This window comes from Trichomycterus rosablanca, chromosome 5 (genome assembly GCF_030014385.1).
Source record: "Trichomycterus rosablanca isolate fTriRos1 chromosome 5, fTriRos1.hap1, whole genome shotgun sequence".
Classification (NCBI taxonomy): domain Eukaryota; kingdom Metazoa; phylum Chordata; class Actinopteri; order Siluriformes; family Trichomycteridae; genus Trichomycterus; species Trichomycterus rosablanca.
The window spans coordinates 24,263,102-24,287,473 of record NC_085992.1 but is presented as its reverse complement, the minus strand read 5'-3'; the positions used below and the strand labels follow the sequence as shown (position 1 = coordinate 24,287,473).

Below are 24,372 nucleotides of genomic sequence, written 5' to 3'. Positions count from 1 at the left end.
TTTAAGTGCCACATGAGGACTGTTACAAAACTGAGCATGACCTCTCAACATGACGCTGGGGCCAATTCTGCTTTTTGAGTAACTACTTCATTTTTGTTTATAACCATAACTATTCATAAAAAAAAAAACTATTAAGTATTTATACCTGGCTTACGTTTAGTCTATTTGTATGACTTTCCCCCCTCAAACATTTGCAGGAATGTGATTTTTAGCTGATCCCAAACAATTTTCTTTTTTAGATAATCCTGTGTTGTCTCAAAAATAATTGAACTGTAACCATGATCCACCAAAAGTCCCTGTCAGGGCCATTCTGATTAAATGGAAGCTGCTGTATGGGGAAATGCCTACTGTCTTGTGTATAAAATTGGCTCATCATAAGTAGCTCTTAGTCAACATTAGTGAAGCACCACACATTTATCATAGACACACTAAACCTAAAATAGTTCAATATAATTAGGTTTAAGTAAAATACACTACATAGACAAAAACATGTAAACAGCCCTCCTAGTGATTGAGTTATAGCTACTCAGTCTATAGAGATAGATGTTATAGCTACACTCATTTCTAATATGTGCATAAAATTAGTGTTATAAAGTGAATCATAAGGTTTTCAACTTTGTGGCAACCCTCTACTGTTCCAGTATGACTAGTATGACGGTACCTTTGTGCACAAAGTGAGATCCATAAAGACATGATTCGACAAGGTGCCGTCATAGTTTTTTGGAAATGTTGGGACAGTATGGAAAATGAAAAACAACACAATAAATATTCAGTGTTCCTTACATTTACATGACTTTTCAGTCGATTCATTTTATTTAATTGCAGACAGGATGAACCCAAAATATTTCATGTTTTGTCTGGTCAGCTTAATTTAGTTTGTTAATAAACATCCATTCCTACATTTTAGGCCTGCAACACATTCAAAAAAAAAATTGGGACAGGGGCAATTTAGGGCTGGTAATGAGGTAAAAAGTGAGTAATGATGTCAGGTGATGTCAACAGGTCATTGCCATCATAGGATCTCCAGTTTGTCAACAAATGTGTGAGAAAATGATTAAAATGTTTGGAAACAATGTTCCTCAAGGAAATATTGGAAGATATCTGCACATTTCTTCCTTTTCAGTGCATACTATCTGGAGGAATTTCAGTGAATAAAGGGTAAAGTCTAAGCTGAACACACATGATGTCCAATCCCTAAGGCGGCACTGCAACAAGAACCGTCATTCATCAATATCTGATATAACCACATAGGCAAGGAAATACTTTGGTAAACATGTGCCAAGCACTTCAATACACATTGTAGTGACATTCACAAATGCCAATTAAAACTGTTCAAAAAAGAAGTGAAAACATGTATTGTAGTCAGATAAATTAGTATTCCAAAGAAATAGACACCGTCTGCTTGACCAAAGATAAAAAGGACCATTCCGACTGTTATCAGTAAGTCCAAAAGCCAGGTTCTGTCATGGTATGGGGTGGGTAGCACTTTCGCCTCACAGCAAGAAGGTCCTGCCCAGGTGGGGCGGTCCAGGTCCTTTCTGTGTGGAGTTTGCATCTTCTCCCTGAGTCTGCGTGGGTTTACTCCGGGTGCTCCGGTTTCCTCCCACAGTCCGAAGACATGCAAGTGAGGTGAATTGGAGATACAAAATTGTCTCTGACTGTGTTTGATATAAACTTGTGTGTGAACTGATGAACCTTGTGTAATGAGTAACTACTGTTCCTGTCCTTACATGAAGTGTAAAACATGACGTTAAAATCCTAATAAACAAACAAACAAAATCATGTTATGGGGCTGTGTCAGTACCCTTGGCAAAGGTAAATTATACTTCTAATGGCAGCAATAATGCAGAAAAGTAGAGTAATATTCATAGGAGTATGCTGCCTTCAAGACGACATCTTTTCCAGGGATGTCCATGCATTTTTTGGCAAAACAATGCAAAACCAGATGCTGCAAACATCACAAAGGCATTGCTACTGAAGAAGAGGTCCGCAGTCGTGAAATGTACCCACTAAAGAATGTGTGGAGAATTTGAAACGAAAAATGTTACAACAACAACTACCCTAACCCTACTGTAGCACATCTTTGCATGAGAATAGGAAAAAAACACCCAAAACACTCATGCCACAATGTCTTTTAAGTGTTGTGAAAAGGGCTGGCAACATTCATTACAATATGGTAAATGCTTTATCGTCCCAGCTTTTTTGAAATGTGTTGCAGGCCTTTAAGACAGGAATGTTTATTATCAAATAAAATGAAGTTGACCAGACAAAACAGAAACATCTTGGGTTCATACTTTCTGCAATGAAATAAAAGTCAAAGTAAATGTAAGAAACTCTGTGTTTTTGTTTGCATTTTCCATGCTGTCCCATTTATTTAGGGTTGTACAACCCAAAAAGTGTTTGACAGTGCTAAAACTTAGACTTGTTAAACAAATCTGATAAAGCAATAATCACGCCAACAAAAATTATATCCAATTAATTAAACATCTAGGGTATATTTTTACAATGTTAGTAATCAGAATCAGAATCAGCTTTATTCGCCAAGTATAATTACACACACAAGGAATTTGTTTCCGGCTGTTGTTAGCTCTCTACAATTTACAAACACAATATACAGACAAGACTATGTAGACTCTCTACAATTTACAAACAATACAATATACAGACAAGACTATGTAGACTCTCTACAATTTACAAACAATACAATATACAGACAAGACTATGTAGACAATGTACAAATTTACATGTTCAGCAGAATTTGCATATGTAAAGAAAATATAAAAATAGTGTAAAATAAATAGTTGAGTAAGGTAAGATGCAGTTATGGTATTATACAGCATGTATAAAGTGCAGTGTGGCATGTAAACAACAGTAAACAGCAGTTAAATTTCTGTGATAATTTTTTCTGCCCGGTTTCTGGTCCTTGTTGTGTATAAGTCCTGAAGGGTGGGCAAAGGAGCACCGATGATTTTTGCCGCTCTATCCACCACTCTTTGCAATCTGCATCTGTCCTGTTTTGTGGCTGAACTGAACCACACTGTGATGGATGTGCACAGGACAGATTCAATGACTGCGGTGTAGAACTGTTTCATCAGCTCCTGTGGTAAACCGTGTTTCCTCAGTTGACGCAGAAAGTACATCCTTTGCTGGGCCTTTTTGAGGATGGAGTTGGTGTTGGCCTCCCACTTTAGGTCATTGGAAATAGTAGTTCCCAAGAACCTGAAGGTCTCCACGGTAGACACAGTGCTGTTGAATATGGTGATGGGGAGCAGTGTCGAAGGTTTCTTTTTAAAATCCACTGTCATCTCTACAGTCTTTAGTGTGTTCAGCTCTAGGTTGTTCTGACTGCACCAGAGCACCAGCCGATCAATCTCCTGCCGATATGCAGACTCATCTCCATCCTGGATTAGTCCAATGATCGTAGTGTCATTTGCAAACTTTAGAAGTTTCACTTTTGGGTCTGTAGAGGTACAGTCATTAGAGTAGAGAGAAAATAGCAGTGGCGAGAGGACACAGCCCTGTGGTGCACCAGTGCTGACTGTTCTTATGGTAGATGTAATATCTCCCAGCCTCACCTGTTGTGTCCGGTCTGTCAGAAAGCTGGTGATCCACTGACAGATGGCGGGGGACACACTGAGCTGAGACAGTTTGAGGTGGAGGAGTTCTGGTATGATGGTGTTAAACGCTGAGGTAAAATCCACAAAAAGGATTCTTACATAAGTCCGTGGGCTGTCCAGATGTTCTAAGATGTAGTGCAATCCCATGTTGACTGCATCATCCACCGACCTGTTTGCCCGGTAGGCAAACTGCAGAGGGTCCAGCAGGGGGCCAATGATGTTCTTCAGATGTGTCATAACCAGTCGTTCGAAGGATTTCATGACCACAGATGTTAAAGCAACGGGTCTGTAGTCATTAAGTCATGTGATGGAGGGTTTCTTGGAAATTGGGATGATGGTGGAGCATTTGAAGCAGGATGGGACTTCACACAGCTCCAGTGACTCGTTGAAGATCTTTGTAAAAATAGGAGCCAGTTGGTCCGCACAGGCTTTGAGACATGACGGTGAGACTCCATCTGGGCCTGGTGCCTTCCTGGTTTTTTGTCTTTGGAAGAGTCGTCTCACGTCCATCTCACCTATTTGTAATGCAGATTGTGTATCCATGGGGGAATGTGTGGTGATAGCTGATGGTGTGATATAATCTGTTGATGTGCAGGGGTGGAGGGTGGGTGTGACAGCCAGGTCTTTGTTTGCCTCAATGGGGTTGGGTGATCTCCTGTAGTTGGTTATCTCTTGCAGGCCTCTCTATACTGATGTAGAGTCGTTGGCTAAAAACCTGTTTTTCAGCTTTTCAGTGTAGCTGTTTTTGGCGACTCTGATCTCTTTGTTCAGCATGTTCCTGGCCTGTGTGTACAGGGATCTGTCCCCACTTCTGTAGGCATCCTCCTTTGCTTGACGAAGTTTTCTTAATTTTGCTGTAAACCATGGTTTGTCATTGTTGTATTTGCAGAAGGTTTTGGTGGGCACACAAACGTCCTCGCAAAAGCTAATGTACGATGTCAAAGTGTCAGTGAGTTCATCCAAACTGTTGGTTGCAGTCTCAAAAACACTCCAGTCAGTACAGTCAAAACAGTCCTGCAGTTCCTGCTTTGCCTCGCTGGTCCACTTCTTCACAGTTTTAACCACAGGCTTAGCTGATTTAAGTTTCTGCCTGTATGTTGGAACAAGATGAACCAAGCAGTGATCAGAATGTCCCAGAGCTGCACGGGGCACAGAGCGGTACGCATCTTTAATTACAGTATAGTAGTGGTCCAATGTATTATTGCCCCTGGTGGGACAATTGATGTGTTGTCTGTATTTTGGAAGTTCGTGGTTCAGTTTTGCCCTGTTAAAGTCCCCAAGTATGATAAAAAGTGAGTCCGCATATTTCTGCTCCAAACAGGTTATCTGGTCAGCCAGGCTTTTCTGTGCAGCATCCACCTTAGCCTGAGGTGGGATGTAAACACCGACCAAGATAAAGGAGGAGAACTCCCGCGGTGAATAAAACGGCTTGCAGTTAACAAACAATGTTTCTAAATCCGGGCTGCAGTGTTTGTTTAATACTGTGACATCTGTGCACCAGTTTTCATTGATGTAAAAACATATTCCACCACCTTTAGTTTTACCTGAGAGTCCCGTTACGTGATCCGCTCGGTGTAGATGAAAGCCCGGCAGAAGTAATCCACTGTCAGGAACGGATTCGCTGAGCCAAGTTTCAGTAAAACAAAGTGCAGCGGAATGTGCAAAGTCTCTTTTAATTTTGTTCAGGAGAAGCAGCTCATCCATTTTGTTGTTTAGAGAGCGGAGGTTCGCCAAGTGAATCGATGGAAGCGCAGTTCGAAATCCTCGCTGTCTGAGTTTCACTAGTGCACCGGCGCGCTTTCCCCGTCTGCGTCTCCTCCATGCCGCACATAGAGCCGCTGCTCCACAAACAAAAATGTCCATAAAACTATCCGAGTTTGTAAAAATTGGCGAGAAACTGTTAGCGGTAAGCTGCCCGATGTTAAGCAGCTCTTCCCTGGTGTATGTTATCGGGTTTGCATTACAAAACACACATAAAATAAACAAAAACAAAGAAAAAAGCAGAGAGCGCTGTGCCGAGGCTGCCATCTGCGGCACCATCGTGAAGATATCAGCTACAGGCATTTATTACAATTTTTAAATATTGTAACTAATAGACAATCGGTTTACATGTATAATGAATCAATATTCACTTAAAACAGCAGAGGGCACTGGCGCTATTCACCTCGTCTGGTTGACGTCACTACAGGGTTGCCAGGTTCGGAATTTTTCAGCCAAATTTATTTATGGAGGGCATTTTCTTTATTTGTATTATTCATTTATTTAATGTGGGATTTGTTTTTAAATTTCATTTCATTTTTTTTTTACATAAAAAGGAAAATGTGCAGCATTGTTTTGCATAGTTTGTACCTACCTCAGAAATAAAAGGGCATTCATTATTTAGATAAATAAAAGATAAGCACAAATACAGTATTTTATTTATAATAAAAGGAAACTTTGTCATAATTTGTCTTCAATTTCATTGTGTTTAAAAAATCTGGAAAATTTTTTATCATGAATCCAGTATCATGTAATGCATCGCATAGTGGGTAGAGTACACTATTTGTCTAAAAGTGTTCAACCATCTGGTCATTCAACATCTACGTACGTATATTTAAAATGGTCATTCAACATCATTGAAATATAAATATCCATAGTATTAATAAAAAACAAGGGTTTGACTTGGAAATGGTTTAATTAATTCTGTTTGATTGGCTTGAGGTTAGAGCTTTGTACTGGCATGCCCCTGTGCAAACGATACCCCAATTTTTTTTTTAAAGTATTCTACTGTGAGTGTGTGTATGTGTGTGTATGTTTACACTTAATACCTAGGTTGTTATTACTCCTAGACATATATAGTACACAGTAATGATAAAGCTGCACTGAAGTCTTTCAAAATCTCTTAATTTTCCCTGCCAGTATTTACATCATTGTACGTTCGGTTAAACACGCATTAACAAAAGATTTGTATAAGAAAGCCAAAATAGCTAACTACATGAAATGCCTGAATACCTCTGAACTGGGTGTGCAGCGCTTAATTTACATGTACAACTGGTTATTTAGCATCGCTCTCATTTGAAGTGACTTTCAAGACATTACACTGCTCTTGACAGAATCATTTCTTCCTTTATTTAAGGGTGTTCCTGGGCCAAGAGGAAGTCCTGGTCCTCAAGGCCCCCCTGGCGTAACGGTATTTAAATAACTCTTAATGATTTTTTTTTTATATAAACAGTAATTTTCTTTACGTAAACTGTGCAGTATTTAAAACTTACATGATTTTTTTTCTAGGGGCTTCGTGGTGAAGATGGATATAAGGGTGAAAAGGGAAGTGTTGGAGAGCCTGTAAGTCTCTATAAATTAATTTATTTTTTCTCCGAATTTTTCCCCAATTTTCTCCCCTAATCTAGTTGTATCCAATTACCCTGATTGCGTTACGCCTCACCTCCACTGATACAGCCCTCCACTGCTGACTGAAGGGGCTTTGCAACTGACACACGCCCCCTCTGACACATGCTCAGTACGGACTGCCTCTGCACGAGGCGAGTTCATATGCGGATCAGCCTTGTGCATGGAGAGCCACACCCTGAACAGCATTATTCCCCAACCCTGTGCACACGCCATCAATCAGCCAGCAGAGGTCATAATTGCACCAGTTATGAGGAACCCAGGTCCGGCTCATCCCACTTTGAACAACAGCCAATTGTTGTTCATGTGGCCACCCAGCCCAACTGGATGGCAGAGCTGAGATTCGATACGATGTATTCAAAATCCCAGCTCTGGTGTGCTAGCGTATTTTACCCCTGCGCCACCTGAGTGGCCTATAAATTTATTTTTTTCTTTACATTCAGTATACAAAAGTATTGGGACAGCTACACATTACACCCATAGAACATTTATGAAATCCCATCCATGGACGAGAGGGCCTGGCTCTCAATCTCCTATTTAGTTTATCCCAAAGATGTTTGATGTGGATGAGTCAGGGCTATAAGTAGGCCAATTCTTTCACACCAAACTCACCTAACCATGCCTGTATACCTTGCTTTGTGCACTGAGACACAGTCATGCTGAAACAGAAAAGGGCCTTCCCCAGACTGTTCACACAACGTTGGAAGCATACAATTTTGGCATAATGTGTCCTGAAGCATTATGCTTTCCCTTCACTGGAGCTATAGTGCATAGGCCAACCCCTGAAAAACAATCTTATAGTATTATTCCTCCTTCACCAAACTTTAAAGTTGCCCTGTTTTCTTTTTCTAAAGAAACCCTTCTTTAAGCTTTAGTTCTAAAAGCTGATTAACCTGGGACTTCCTAGCAGCATTTAGAACTGAAGATCTAGGTCTTAGTTAGCATTTAGTGTTAGCATAAGCATAGGCCTTTAGCCTGTTGACCCTTGTTAGTAGTGTAGCTCTCTCTTGTGTTCAGTGTGTCTTTATGTAATGGGCCTTTTGTGTGTTTATCTTCAATAAATTTGTATATAGTTGGACTTGCGTCCTGCTAAATGATCTGTCTCTGTTGAGCAATCGTAACAATTTCATACCAAGTAGCATTGTAAGAGGGGGTTTCTGAGCATTGAATCATGGCTAAAATGAACGTTTCAAAGGGGGCAGTCACTGCACTTTAAAATACAACACAATATAGTGTGCAAATAGTCAAGGCGTCTAAATACTTTCCAAATATCCAGTTTGCATATATACAAGGGATGTTACCACTAGTTCTTTATTACTAGACACTTTCTGATCCCATGATGTTGTTGTCTTTTTTGTTGGTTGGAGTGCTGTTTATTTATTTATTAGGATTTGAACGTCACGTTTTACACACTTAGGTTACATTCGTGACAGAAACGGTAATTACTGGTTACACAAGATTCATCAGTTCACAAGTCTTTAATGTCAAACACACTCATGGACAATTTTGTATCTCCAATTGACCTTACTTGCATGTCTTTGGACTGTGGGGGGAAGCCGGAGGTCCCGGAGGAAACCCACGCAGACATTGGGAGAACATGCAAACTCCACACAGAAAGGACCCAGACCGCTTCACCTGGGGATCGAACTCAGGACCTTCTTGCTGTGAGGCGACCGTGCTACCCACTGAGCCCTGTAGTACTGTTTAAAAACAAGTGTTTAAACATTTCAATAGCACTGCCGCATCTAATACACATATTAGTGTGCAACACACTACACATTTATTACCTTGTTGGTGCCACTGCAGTGCTGTGAATGTTACACCAACTAATAAAGTCTGGTCAGTCAGTTATTGTATACTCACAAAGCTCTTCAGTATGGTAGGTGTACTTTATAATATATATATTATATATTATATATTTATATATTTTTCTAAACAATAAATGTATGTACCAGAGAGGTGCACCTAATAAAGTCCTTGGTTAGTGTACACAGTTTGACCTGCCTTTTCTTTCTCTTCAGGGTGAAAGGGGTGTGTCAGGCATGCCTGGACCACCAGGTCAACCAGGTGAAAAGGTGATCTGATCTTTTTAAGCTCTAATTTTAATGCAACATTTGACATTTTCTTTGACATTAAAATAAGTCTTATACACTTGCTATATGTCACACTGTTAAAAGTAAAGATTTTCTATGGCAATAATGCATGTCAGCATGTCAGTAAATGATGAACATGTGTTTAATAATGTCTGTGAAATGATATTTTACAGTTGATTGTTAATCAATGTAAATGTTACGTAAATGGCATTGTTTAAAAAAATCCTGACGTTATATTACTGTTTTCTGTTGTATGACTATGTATGGATCTGTAAAATATTACTAACCTTATAGGTGTTCTAATATCCATTTTAATGAACTTTCTTTTTCTCAGGGGGCTCTTGGCCCTCAAGGTGGGCAAGGAATACCAGGCAAAGATGGGCAACTGGTAAATGTTTCAAGTTATTAATTGATATTATATGGTATTAAGCTCTGAGAATTTAGAATTTGCAGTGACTCCATTATCTATAAACCGTTCTTTATATTTATATACTTAAATTTATATTCATTCTAACTAATGCTGTTTTAGTCACCAGCTATTATAACACATCATTATTCTTATTTTAATATAACCTTTATTTTATGCATTTAATAATAAAACAATCTGACTCCTACAATCATGGAGTGTGTAGAAGACATGTTTCTTAAATACATGTCTCTACATTATTCACAGAATGTGTTAGTTACGTTAATGTGTCAGATTAGTTAATATATACATTAAATATGTACATCTTATTTATTTATTCATTTATTTATTTATTCTTTTGCAGGGTGAAAAGGGAAACAGGGGACCTCCCGGCATACCTGGATTTCCAGGAAAACCTGTATATATGCAATTTTGTTTTTGTTCTTTGTGACAATACTCAGAAATGTGTGTCTACAAAATAATAAAAATACATTTGTTTTTAGGGAGCACCTGGAAGAGAAGGGATGGATGGGATTCCAGGAGGGATTGGACAAAAGGTTTGCATTTAGACTTGTTTTTTTAAACCAACTAATAAATATAGTGAGAAAACAAGTAAAAGGTTTGCCTTAGTGTATTTGTACAGCCAGCACTTATGGCAAATATAAAATATTTTAATTAATAAACATTAAAGGACCATATAATGCATAAATTATATACAATATAAATATATCATAGTCTGTTATAGTAATATTTTTCTCCAGTGTATATGGCAAACATTTGTTACCCTAAAACATTATATATTTTACTTTATATTTATTTCTAAACATGTTAATGGTTCTTATCCATTAATTATATTTCATTGCTTATTAAGGGGGATACAGGAGCCCCTGGCATTCCTGGTCAGGATGGAAGAGAAGGACATCTGGTAAGTACATTATTCAAGTGTCTAATTTTTCAGTAGCTTTCAATTCAGATGTATTTATGCATACAAATATTCAATTCAAATATTAAGCTAAGCTCAAAGAGCCTACAGAGGCATATTTAGATAGATAGATAGATAGATAGATGGATAGATGGATAGATGGATAGATGGATGGATGGATGGATGGTAAGTAAAAGGTTTGCCTCAGTTTATTTGTACAGCCAGTACTATTGGCAAATACAAAATATTTTAATTAATAAACATTAATGGACTATTTAATGCATAATTTTATAGACAAAAAGAAATAAATCACAGTATATCCCATATATCACAGTATATTTTAATTCTGATCATAAATGTAGTTAGTTATTAATTCTAACATATCATAGTTGTAATAATTTGTGATATGATTATAAGATACCAGACTACCAAAACATGTTTTTTTTTTTGTTTTTGTTTTTTTTAGAATGTAAAGGTTATTTAGGTTTTTAGACTTGTTAAATGGGTTTACAACAAATGACATCTAAAGTTGTAGTAATAATGTAGTAATTAAAAATTAGTGTTAGCATTGGTGATTGATGTAGTAAATAACAAAAACAGAATAACTGGTTAATACAACCATGTTACAATTACTCAACTCCTGCATAATATTGCTGATCTTTAAACCTACTCCTGGGCACTTAGGTGGCGCAGTGGTAAAACATGCAGCACACCAGAGCTGACATGACTTGTCGGTTCAAGAGATTCCTCATAACTGATGTAATTATGACCTCTGCTGGCTGATTGATGGTGCCTGCACAGAGACAAGGGAGAATGGGATCAGGATGTGTCTCTCCGTACACAAAGTTGATCCACATATGAACTCGCCTCGTGCAGGTAAAACGATGCAGTGTGCTACTGCACAGTGTCAGATGGGGTGTGTGTCACAGCTCTCCTCAGTCAGTGTAGAGATCAACCCCAGTAAGGAGGAAGCGTAATGCAATCGGGCAAATGGATATGATTAGACTAGGAGGAAAATTGGGAAAAATGCAAAAAAAATAAAAACCTACTCCTAGTCTGTATGCCATTAAGTTGGGTTAAAACAAGAGCAAACTGTTGAAGACTCAATAACTCAATATGTTTATAACGGTACTTATGCATGCCATGCATTACGTCACCTAGGAGGGGTTGCATTTCGAGGAGGAATGTTATGACTTGTGTCATGAAATTAAACGTTAGTAATAATTGGACTTTCAGCAAGACTATGATCCTAAGCCCACTTGCAAGCCAACCAATAGCTGATTAAGTAATCAGTCCTAAAATATCCTCAAGTGGCCTTTTAACAGTACAATGAGTACAGGCTAGGCGCCCACATGGACAATGATTGGCTTGTTTGTCGGGTTGGCTGCCGGTGGGGATTCCTCATAACTAATGAAATCACTAAACTGAAAGTTTCGAAGTGGGCAGTCACAGCACTTTGAAATACAACACAATGAAGTGTGCAAAAAGTCAAGGGCTCTAAGTAACCAAATCTCCAGTATGCATACACACAAGGGCTATTTTAGTGCTGTTAATCTACCTCTAGCCCTATATCATTAGACACTCTGACCACAGGATGTTGTTGGCTTCTTGTTAGTTGTAGCACTGTTTCCTCCCAGCCTTGAATCTGAAGTGTTTAAAAATTTTAGTAACGCTGCTGCATCTGATACACTCATTAGTGTCCGACACACTACAAATTTATGTCCCTGTTGGTGCCACTGCAGAGCTGACAATGGTCCACCATTTACATTTTCAGCATTTAGCAGACGCTTTTATCCAAAGCGACTTACATTATACAGTTTAAGCAATTGTGGGTTAAGGGCCTTGCTTAAGGGCCCAACAGTGGCAACCTGGCAGTGGTGGGTTTGAATCAGCAACCTTCTGCTTATCAGTACCTTAACCACTAGGCCAGCAAGACAATGATCCTAAGCTCACTTGCAAGTAAACCAATACTTGATTAAGTATTTAGTCCTGGAATATCCTCGAGTGGCCTTTTAAGAGTACAAAGAGTACAGGTTGGGTGCCCACATGGACAATGATTTGCTTGTCCGTTGGGTTGGATGCAGTTGGGGATTCCTCATAATTGCATCAGGAATGCCTGGTATACCTCTGCTGGCTGAACGATGGTGCCTGCACAGAGGAGAGGGATAATACAGATCAATGTGTGACTCTCCGTGTGTGAGACTGAGCCCCATATAAATTCATTGTAAAAAGACGCAGTGTGCTACTGCACACGTGTCGGAGGGGGCAAGTGTTACTCACGGCTCTCCTTATTCAGGAGTGGAGGTTAGAAGCAGTAAGGAAGCAAAATGCTATTGGGTAATTGGATATGACTGGACTGGGATGAAATGGGTAAAGTTTGGGGAGAACAATGGGTAAAGATTCAAAAAGAAGCTTGTCAGAAGCTTGTTAGCCCTCACCAAAACTGCTTATTAGAGGTTATCAAGGCAAAAGGGTGCTTCACAAAATACTGAGGCTGGGGGTTGAATTTTAGTGCACATGGAAATCTGTCAAAAAAAATCTGTCATTTTGTGCTAACTGAAACTTCTTTAGTATAGTTCCATTCAATTCTATATACAGTACATCACCATAATAGCTTTAAAGGTATTCAAGATTAAATAATTTATAATGCATCTGTAATAGTTGGAAAGTTCTAGAACCTGTTAAGAGAGTGCATGTTGCCAGAACAACCACTTTAAAAACGTTGCAGTACTATTAGCTGGGCTATTAGCTAAACTGAATGGCATTGTTGAGTAAATTTAGAAGAACATTGTAGAACAACTTGTCTGCTGTGTATATTTGAGTTTGTCAGTGATGGGTAGAGGACCTTGTAAAATAATACAAGGGCAGTTGTAGCCTAGTGGTTAAGGTACTGGACTAGTAAGCAGAAGGTCGCTGGTTCAAACCCCACCACTGCCAGGTTGCCACTGTTGGGCCCTTGAGCAAGGCCCTTAACACTCAGTTGTTTAAACTGTATACTGTAAGTCGCTTTGGATAAAGGCGTCTGCTTAATGCCGCAAATGTAAATACAAGGATGTCTTCATGAACAAGCACTGAACTACTACATGTACATGCAACACCATACTTTTATCAGAAAGTCTTTTTGGTCAGTAACTATACAATACTATACAAGCATACTTCACTGAGAGACATAGAAATGATAAATTGGACCTTAATTACCTTACATTTAGCATACATTACAAAATGCTGCATAGAACTAAAACAGCTGCAATTTGTCAAACAGTTCAAAACACTTGCCCCACATTATATTGTATTAGAGTGTTGCTAATTGCTAGTCTTGATAATCATGAGCAGGTTCACACTTGTTCTCTTAGTTAAAGCAATCTCATACAGTGTTGTTTTTGAATGCATGCTTAGGTTACTTCATCTATTTAATCAAATTAATAATGGAAACATAATAAGAATCAATATTCTTTGAATACAAGTTTTGACAACAACTTTAACAAGAATTTTAGGCAAACACTATTACTAAGCAGGCCAAAGCCAACAGCAGGAAAAAAACTACTTGACATGACATGAGAGATAAACATTCAGTGGCCTCTGACCCTAAAGGAGAACCCATAGACCCAAAATAAGAGAAATGCTGATATTAATCATAAACAGAAGTTGAGTCTAAATGTCTAATTGTGCTAAAAATATTAAAGTACAGTTACACATGAGGTTATGCGTGCAGGAAAGGATTTTCCCAAAACACTTGTGACACTCAGTTAACTTAAGCACATTTTCCTTGCAAAATAGCCACTTCAGTGTAATCCGTTCAGTATTAGCTCCATTAACATTTTCTAAAAAATGTGTGTGATCAGTGATATTTCACCATAATAGTCATGCTTAGTGCAATAGATAGTCATTTAGGGGCGGATATAAATATATAAAGTTTTATATTATTTCAAAACACAGATCTTCTGGTTTTAATCTGTTCATTTTGGTGAGACTATATTTCATGTCAAATTCTTTACATTTGTAAAAGCATTTAAAACTAGATTGGAGCAGCTGTCATAACCATTGTATACCAAACCTTTCACTGTAAGTAGTCATTAATTCACTTTCTGCAGGATTAGATGGCAAACTGGATGTGTGGTTTATACCAACGTGTTCACTGCAAAGCATTTATTTCTGACATTTCACTTGGTTTGGTGGCAAATCATTTATTGATTGGTTATCCCTTATCTAAAGTGTCTACCTAGTAGTTCTGGTACAAAATATTGTGACTGATTATTACAGTTTTTTCCCTCATATATCCCTCATATATCCATATATTATCCCTCAGATATGTTAGTATCTGGTAGCCGCGTATACACCGATCAGCCATAACATTAAAACCACCTCCTTGTTTCTACACACATTGTCCATTTTATCAGATCCACTTACCATATAGATGCACTTTGTAGTTCTACAATTACTGACTGTAGTCCATCTATTTTTCTACATACTTTTTTTGCCTCCTTTCACCCTGTTCTTTAATGGTAAGGACCCCCCATAGGACCACTACAGAGTAGGTATTATTTGCGTGGTGGATCATTCTCAGCACTGCAGTGACACTGACATGGTGGTGGTGTGTTAGCATGTGTTGTGCTGGTATGAGTGCACAACAGCACTGCTGGAGTTTTTAAATACCGTGTCCACTCACTGTCCACTCTATTAGACACTCCTACCTAGTTGGTCCACCTTGTAGATGTAAAGTCAGAAACAATCACTCATCTATTGCTGCTGTTTGAGTTGTTCATCTTCGAGACCTTCATCAGTGGTCACAGGACGCTGCCCACGGAGCGCTGTTGGCTGAATATTTTTGGTTGGTGGACTATTCTCAGTCCAGTAGTGACAGTGAGGTGTCTAAAAACTCCATCAGCGCTGCTGTGTCTTATCCACTCATACCAGCACAACACACACTAACACACCACCACCATGTCAGTGTCACTGCAGTGCTGAGAATTATCCACCACCCAAATAATACCTACTCTGTAGTGGTCCTGGGAGAGTCCTGACCATTGAAGAACAGCATGAAAGCAGGCTAACAAAGCATGCAGAGAAACAGATGGACTACAGTCAGTAATTGTAGAACTACAAAGTGCTTCTATATGGTAAGTGGAGCTGATGAAATGGACAGTGTGTGTAGAAACAAGGAGGTGGTTTTAATGTTATGGCTGATTGGTGTATATGCGGCTACCAGATACTAACATAGCTGATTAATAGAAAGGGCTGAATAACTGCAATTTATAACACCTGTAGTGTTACATTCTTTCAGCACTTCACTAAAGTTTTCCCTCCTTTATCACCCAGTATTTAGAGCTGGGTCTGTCTGTTGATTACAGCTGGATGAATGATCCTTGCCTTAAGTACTGTGTCAATTTGCTTTAGAATAATAGAAGATTCATTTTTAGGACATTTGTGAGTTGTCATTCACAATTTCAGTTTTTTTAATAACTTCACTACAAATTAGGTTATTAAGTTAATTCACCTTTTAGAAGTGTATGGTTTGCTTATTTCTGAGTGTGCAAAGACGCTGAAGGAATGTGTTTATCTGCCTGTTTAATGTCTACTTGCTTTACAGAGATTGCAAAATGGCCTGAACTGCTGTAATTATTATTAAGTATGTGGAAAGCTGTCAGATCCACTTTGAGCACATTTTTAAACTTAAAAATTAATATACATATATTATCTATTGTTATTATAAACAAAATGTTATACAGATAATGACTGCACTTATTCCTAGTGACTGTTGTATTCTATCTATAGCAATAAAAGCAGCAGGTTAATCCATGGTTTGCACCCTACTTTAAATTAGAATTTAGTAGTGTTATAGCCTAGAGTGAACTAAACTACATTGGGACTACAGTATATGTTTTAAATCTACACATAATATGCCCCCAGAATTTACTCAGTGTACAGTTCCTCATCACAAGATGCTGTTGGCTTTATATTTTGGTTGGAGCACTATTCTCTCAGCATGAAGCTTTCCTTAATCCCAATTCTGCTGCACCTGCTGTACACTCAAACCAGTAAACACGCAGCCCCATGTCATTATCATGTCTGTAACATCTCGATTGCCTTCCACGGCTTCCTCCCTTGAGAGGAAGCACAGACTTCACATCTCAGCACTCATCAGCATTAACTCACTGCAGCTGTCTTCAGGGCTATTTAATGGAGATCCCAGTTCAAGGCGGTGCTGAGTCTTTGATCTTGTCTCAAGACACAGTCGGTAGAAAGACAGGCGATGTTGCGTATCTTATTTACATTGCTAACAGGGCTCTCTGTTCTCCTCATCTTTCCTCTGAGCTTTTTTGCAGATTAAGTTTTAATCTTCTTTACTTCCACATCTTAAACAATCAAATTAATCTGCAAATGAGTTAATTCCTTTTCTTGGCTTGATTCCCTTTTCCTGATTAATTCTCCTTTTTAGTTGGGTTATGGAAAAAGCATTGGATTGTGGTTGTGTATCAATGCGCTGGTGGACAGAGTAGCTGGTGTTCTGGTCACAGTTGAATACTACCTAATGCTCTCCCCTCTGAGATTCATTAATTATTTTATTTTACTAATGGACTTAATTCAGGGGTCACTTGTGTTCCTTTTCATTTTCTGGCTTTAAATCAATTAAGTTTCATGTTTTCTGAACCGCTGGTTAGCTCATCTTTGGCACTCTACAGTAAAGTATTGCATCCTGTCTTCAGCTGTAGAATTATTCCGTTCTGTAATTCCTTAATTTCTGATTGTTTTCAGTCCCTGCACTTGGGTCTAGAAGTCTTGTTGCCTGCCGGCCCTCATCTTTACAATATATGTGCCACCAATTAAAATAACATATATGGGGTCCAATTTATATAACAATGTGATTTATTAGGGCTGGTCTAAAAGTTTTTTTTTAGGTACAATGAAAAAGGTCAGGTAGGTTAATAACACTGGGAGGCAGCAAAACTAAAAGGAAGTAAAGAATGGAAACATACACCGATCAGCCATAACATTAAAACCACCTCCTTGTTTCTAAACTCACTGTCCATTTTATCAGCTCCACTTACCATATAGGAGCACTTTGTAGTTCTACAATCACTGACTGTAGTTCATCTGTTTCTCTGCATGCTTTGTTAGCCCCCTTTCATGCTGGTCGGTGGACTATTCTTAGTCCAGCAGTGACAGTGACAGTTAGGTGTTTAAAAAACTCCATCAGCGCTGCTGCGTCTGATCCACTCATACCAGCACAACACACACTAACACACCACCACCTTGTAATTGTCACTGCAGTGCTGAGAATGATCCACCACCTAAATAATACCTGCACTGTGGTGGTCCTGTGGGGGTTCTGATCATTGAAGAACAGGGTGAAAGCAGTCTAAAACAGTATGTAGAGAAACAGATGGACTACAGTCAGTAATTGTAGAACTACAAAGTGCCCCTATATTGTAAGTGGCGCTGATAAAATGGACAGTGAGTGTAGAAACAAAGAGGTGGTTTTAATGTTATGGCTGATTGGTGTATGCCAAGGTTAAAAAAGCAAGAATCAATAGGAATTTTTTGAAAAATGATAAGTTTATCTTAAAAAAAAAAAAAAAAAAAAAAAAAAAAATATTTTGGACTTACAAGGAACACAGCCCAAAGTCATATTAAAAACAGACGCAATACATTATGAAGACATTTCACAATCACAGGAGTATTTGCACACTGGCTAGGATGACAATAAAAGAAACTGTTGTTTCCAGTTAGGTGCAGGTGGAACCGAGTTGAGTTGAGTTATGGTGGAGCTGGAACCAGACAAAAAGGTCAACAGACTGGTTTCATGAACTCAGTGTCTCAGTGTTTAACAATTTATTTCATTCCACTAGCATGTAAATGCTACATTTATAAATTGTCCCAATGCTCATAGATATTTTTAAGGATAACACAGATGTTTAACACAGACAGCGGATTTGTGTTCATAGCTGTCCCCTTTTTTATGTGGTACAGACAAACCCATGTCTTTAAAAATTAAGGCAAAACAGATGCTATCTGTATCTCCACTGTCTGCCAGAAAACTTGCAATCCATATTTACAGGTCCAGCATAACTACAATATAAATAGGTAGCGATAAACACTCATTACAAACATGGTGCATAAATCTACGACTAGCCCCTAATTACTATGCTGGTTAATTAAGCTAGCTTAAAACATCTATGTCAGTATACAGTAATCATAATGTTATGTTTAAATATCTTTGATTAAAGTTAAGCGCAGCCTTTCTATTCAGTGTTTATGTAGCTATTTAAAAGGCCAAATTCTAATACAGAAACAACAAGACATACTGTATATATAGACTGGCTAGGCTGGGAAAAAAGCTGGGATAGGCTGGAACCTATTCCAGCTTTTCAATGGGCGCAAGGCACACAGCAACACCCTGGACGGGGCAGACACACATATAAGACTATATAAGACTATATAAGCATTTATACACTTTTGACACGTATACACTAAAAATACACTAAAAACACTGAAATACAATTGAAAAACCGTACACAATAAAACCTGCACTTTACCTTTACTTCTTTATTGTTTCCTCATGCTTCTTAATCATGGAGATGCTTGATCTTGGAATACTGTATTCCTTAGCAAGCTCAGTAATTCACATGAGAAGCGGCAAAACTGCTTTTGTGCTGCTGTGCTGTTATTTCCTATGGAGTGTGACGTGCACAAAGCTTAATGTGACTTATTGTACTAAACCAATGAATGAGGAATTTCATTAGTGGATTCATTCTTTCATTCTACATTAAGCCACATCAAGCCTTTTTTTTAACAATAAGCAATAAGGAGGAAAATCCAGCTAAACACAGATTTTAGAGTGAATTTGACTGTTATTCCACACAAAGGGTACTCAAAGGGTAGCATTTACTCTATCCCACCTTCTCAGATTGGTGGCTGTCTGTGACAGGGGAGATTCAAAGAGCAGTGGCATTTTAGCTGCTTAAAATTAAGAGGAAAGACACAGACATAAAAGCATAAAAATTAGGGCTGTCAAACGATTACAATTTTTAATCGCGATTAATCTCAGAATTTCATATAGTTAATCGCGATTAATCGCATTAAAAAAAATCTGTGTAAATGTTATAGAAAACAAGGATTTTTAAGTGAAATGTTACAATTAAAATGGTGAACACATTTTATGCTAAATGTACTTATGTTAAAAACTGCTGGGACAAGAGAAAACTGTAAGGGAGTTTTATTCACTCACATACTAGGCAGTAATACTATCCAATGGTTTGATGGACGTTTCTACACGAAGTGAGTGTGTTTTGACCCTTTGGGGCTTCCATAGTTCATGGACAACGTGCTTGACTCAGCTGTCCGGTATTCTTTACCGTAACAGAATAAGTTAATAAAGTGTTCTGCTCCCGACAACTTGTGAATATAGCGTGTATTTATTTCTTTATTATGCAAGTGCAGATGCTACGACGCTCTTTTACATTTTGTTAACAAACCGCAAATGAAAAACGGTGACATGTCCGACATTAAAACGTTTGTTCTACCAGTCAAGTCTCAACATGAACTAGAATTTGCGTTAATGGCACTATTTATCTTAATCGTGTTAAATTGAGATTGCGTTAATGCGTTATTATCGCGTTAACTTTTTAAAAAGTTTTTTTGACTCTGAATTTTGTTTAGTGTAAAAGTTGGGTACAAAATATAAAACATAGAAAAGACACTTAGACATCTAACCCCACCCTCCATCTTAAATATAATTTTAAATAATTATTGTTGTCACAAAAAGAAAAGCTATCTATTTTGCAACGTTTTCTTGTCCGTTTCCTAATTCTTGCAGAACATAGCCAGACCAAACATCTGCTTCTGCTTAGCATGGAAAATGTAGCAAAGAGCTATTTTAAGGTGGCTGTGTTGAATGCACTAAAACAATAGTGTTTTTTCCATTCATACCACTCACATTTTTCCATTCATACCATGTAAAGTGATTCACTATTTCATACAAGACTAATATTTAAATATAATAAAATAATGTAATATTTATTACTTTTTTCTACTACACAGTGGCACAGTGTGTAGGGTTGTCACCTCACAGCATAAAGGGCCTGGGTTCGTTTCCCCAGCCAGGCGGCCAGGGTCATTTCTGTGTGGAGTTCCTCTGGTAGTGTTTTTCCACCAAAAGAACCATGGTTCTTGAACCGGTTCTGTTCAGGTTTTTTTTCGAACCTTGGTGTTTTGTAGAGAACCGATCCGCGTTTCCACCAGTTTTTGGGAACCGAGCAGCGTCATCAACGGTGGGCGTTACACAATGAAAGTAAAGAGTAACAACATGATGGCGGAGCGTGTAGATTACCAGCGAGCATTTGTGCTGTTGTTACAGATGTTGGTTTTTATGTAAAAAGCATCACTCAGTTGTTGGTGATAAGAAGTTGTGGACGTGTTTGTTGCAGTTGCTGTTTGTGAGAAGCTTTTGCGCCTCGCTTTCACCGCGACTCTCTGCGTAAATAGCCGATTTGCTCAGCGCTTGACTTGAGCGATAAAACATCATTAAAGTTCCACGACACAAACACCCATTTGTGTGAAACAACAATCAAATCCAGTCTAAAAGCTCCACATGTATCTGTGTTTACTTCACGTGTGGTGTTTATGCAGCTCGAGGTTCTGAATCAGCAAAAAACTTCACCTAAAAAAGTGTAACGTGGCTTAATGTACTAAAAGTACGACACAGAAACACTCAATTTATTTTTGTTATTACTGGTTATAAGTGCTCTGTACTGGTTATAAGCACTCTGTACTGCCCAAATTCATCGGTCATTGTTTTAGTACAACAAGCCTGTCCGGGTCACTTTTACAAAGTCATATTTCATCGCTTTGAAAATATCAGTGAATATCAGTGGCAAACTGGATCAAAATTTAATCAGGTGAACTTTAAAAGATGAAAGTGGTTTAAATTCACGGTTCGCGCTGAAAAAGCAAGTATTCTGTGGTGCCAGATTATAACCTTGTGAATTAATTAACCTTGTGTAGTAAGTAACTACTGTTCCTGTCATTAATGTAACCAAAAGTGTAAAACATGACGTTAAAATCCTAATAAACAAACAAACAAACCCAATAAATCAGACCCCGTGACCCTAACCAGGATGAAGCAGTGATAAAATAGAAAATGAATGAAGGAATGAACATTATCTACTAAAGAAAGCAAAAATGTGCTTTATTTTTTATCTTGATTATTTTATTACATTGTTTGGAGCTTACAGGGGCATGCTTGAAGAAAAACCCAGACATGGTGACAGTTCAACTCAAAATACAAATTTGATTTGATGCCTGCAGCCAACTCAGAAAGTTTGGACAGCAGCATATTAACCACTCTGTTACATTAACTTTTTTATTATTTACACTTTTTAATTTTACACATGTATTTAGCCCATTCGTGCTCAACAGACTGTGTTTGCCTGTAGTTTCCATGTATTATTTAGGTTTTCACTGCTGGCAGGCCAGCCAAGCACACACAGAACAAGGCCTGGCATTGTCTTGCTGAAATAACCAGGATCTTGATGACAGCAAATGTCTCTCTGAAATCCCAATTATACATCTCCACACCTTCACACATATGCAAGTCACCCGTGCCAAATGACAGATGTTGGCTGTTGCACCTTTCACTGAAAACAGTCTATGTAGTCCTAATCCTCTTTTGTATGGAAGCCTTGATGTCAGTTTTTCCTAAAAACAAGCTACAAGGTCGACACATCTGACCACAGCAAATGTTCCAGCTGTGTTTCACTCCATCTGAGATGAGCTCAAGTCTAGAGAACTTGCTAGTGTTTTTGTGTAGAATTCATACACAGATCAGGCATAACATTATGACCACCTCCTTGTTTCTACACTCACTGTCCATTGTATCAGCTCCATTTACCACATAAAAGCACTTTGTAGTTCTACAGTTACTGAGTGTAGTCAATCTGTTTCTCTACATACTATTTTAGCCTGCTTTCACCCTGTTCTTCAATGGTCAGGACCCCCACAGGACCACCAGAGAGCAGGTATTATTTATGTGGTGGATGATTCTTACCACTGCAGTGACAATGACATGGTGGTGGTGTGTTAGTGTGTGTTGTGCTGGTATGAGTGGATCAGACACAGCAGTGTTGCTGGAGATTTTAAATACCATGTCCACTCACTTGAAGATGACCAGCTCAAACAGCAGCAATAAATAAGCGATCGTCTCTGACTTTACTTCTACAAGGTGGACCAACTAGGTAGGAGTGTCTAATAGAGTGAACAGTGAGTGGACACGGTATTTAGAAAACTCCAGCAGTGCTGCTGTGTCTGATCCACTCATACCAACACAACACACACTAACTGAGAATGATCCAACACCTAAATAATACCTTCTCTGTGGTGATCCTATGGGGGTCTTGACTATTGAAGAACAGGGTGAAAACAGGTTAAAAAGTATGTAGTATGACTACAGTCAGTAATTATAAAACTACAAAGTGCTTCTATATGGTAAGTGGAGCTGATAAAATGGGCTTTCTCTGCATAATACTGTAGTTTCTGGTTGCAATTCTTGTGTTAAGTGAAATTTTTTTGGTTCTCCCCAGCATATGTTTCTATATCACAGAAGCATGACAGTTTCTCAAGCAATGCCATATGATGGCTTGACACATTGAACAGTAGTTTTCACTAGACTATATTTTAAGAATGTGTAATGGCAGAATAATACCAGAAACAGTGACTCATTTTCACTTTTTATCACATTCCCACTGGCTCAGATGTTTACAAAAAAAAAAAAAAAACATTTCATTGGGTCATAAAAGGACTAATTCCCAACAGGATAGATGCAAATAATCATTTACAAATGAAAGGCTGCTGCCCATAGTCATGCAAACTTTTTAATACATAAATCTGAAGTAAATCACTCTGATTTTGATGTTATATTTAAAAAAGATGGACCTTTAAAACTATAAAAACTTTGATAACTTATTTCTTTCTTTTTTTTTTATTTTTTCTCTCCCTTTTTCTCCCTTTTTAGCGCGTCCAATTGCCCAGTTGCATCATGCTTCCTCTCCTCCTATGCCGATCCCTGCTCTGACCGAGGAGATCAAAGCTAACCCATGCCCCCTCCGCCACGTGGGCAGCAAGCCGTATGCATCTTATCACCCACACATTGACGAGTGTTGTGCCACCTAGCGTTGTGTACGGGGAGACACACCCTAAGAGCACTCTTTCCTCATCTCTGTGTAGGCGCCTCTAATCAGCCAGCAGAGGTCGTAATTGCACCAGTCTGACAGAGAGAGACCCATACAGGCCAATCATTGTTCATGTGACCGCTCAGCCTCAGCCGGCAAGGCTCCTGGTTGCAACGTGTGTTTTTACCGCTGCGCCACCTGAGCGGCCGATAACTTGTTATTTCTAATAAAAGTAACAGCAATGCCATACTGAATATTATTAAAATGTTCTATTATTCTTTCTATAGGGCTTTTGGCTTGTCAGCTGTGCTAGAACTGGTGTCTGTTTTACATTAGCATTCATATTTAACAACACTCTGTTAAATCTATTACTTTCTCTGGCTGGCAAAACTGCATGGACAGACTTATGTGATTAAACCAGACATCCAGAGGAAAACAAAACCATTCCACAGCCATGCATGTTAGCTATATTAAAGCAAAGGAAACTCCATTCACTGTCTAAATACAAAATCCTCTCTTGATGTGGACATCCTAAAAAGATTTACATGGTAGCATCTGCCATTGCAATACTGTTTTTCATTCATAAAATTTTAGATAGTTACCATGTGTATCTCAAATACTGTCATAGGGTCATAAGGGTGAACGTTCACTTTATTTGTGAGTTGATTGATTTTAAGGGCTTGTAACTGTTTTCAGGGCCTGCCAGGATTGCCTGGAAGTGAAGGACCACCGGGGCAAAAGGTGCGTTTTATTAAATGAACAAACAATAACATTTACACAACACTGT

At 38.4% G+C, this 24,372-nt stretch overlaps 1 protein-coding gene across 1 annotated transcript in view; it reads left to right on the top strand.

Moving 5' to 3' along the window:
- col21a1 (collagen, type XXI, alpha 1) overlaps positions 1–24,372 on the top strand; it is a 68,925-nt gene that overhangs the window by 25,938 nt on the left and 18,615 nt on the right. Inside the window, exons 9-16 of the mRNA XM_062995874.1 lie at positions 6,733–6,786; positions 6,885–6,938; positions 9,023–9,076; positions 9,429–9,482; positions 9,865–9,918; positions 10,004–10,057; positions 10,372–10,425; positions 24,282–24,326. Coding sequence (XP_062851944.1) covers positions 6,733–6,786; positions 6,885–6,938; positions 9,023–9,076; positions 9,429–9,482; positions 9,865–9,918; positions 10,004–10,057; positions 10,372–10,425; positions 24,282–24,326 — 423 coding nt within the window. The remainder of the gene's footprint in view (positions 1–6,732; positions 6,787–6,884; positions 6,939–9,022; positions 9,077–9,428; positions 9,483–9,864; positions 9,919–10,003; positions 10,058–10,371; positions 10,426–24,281; positions 24,327–24,372) is intronic.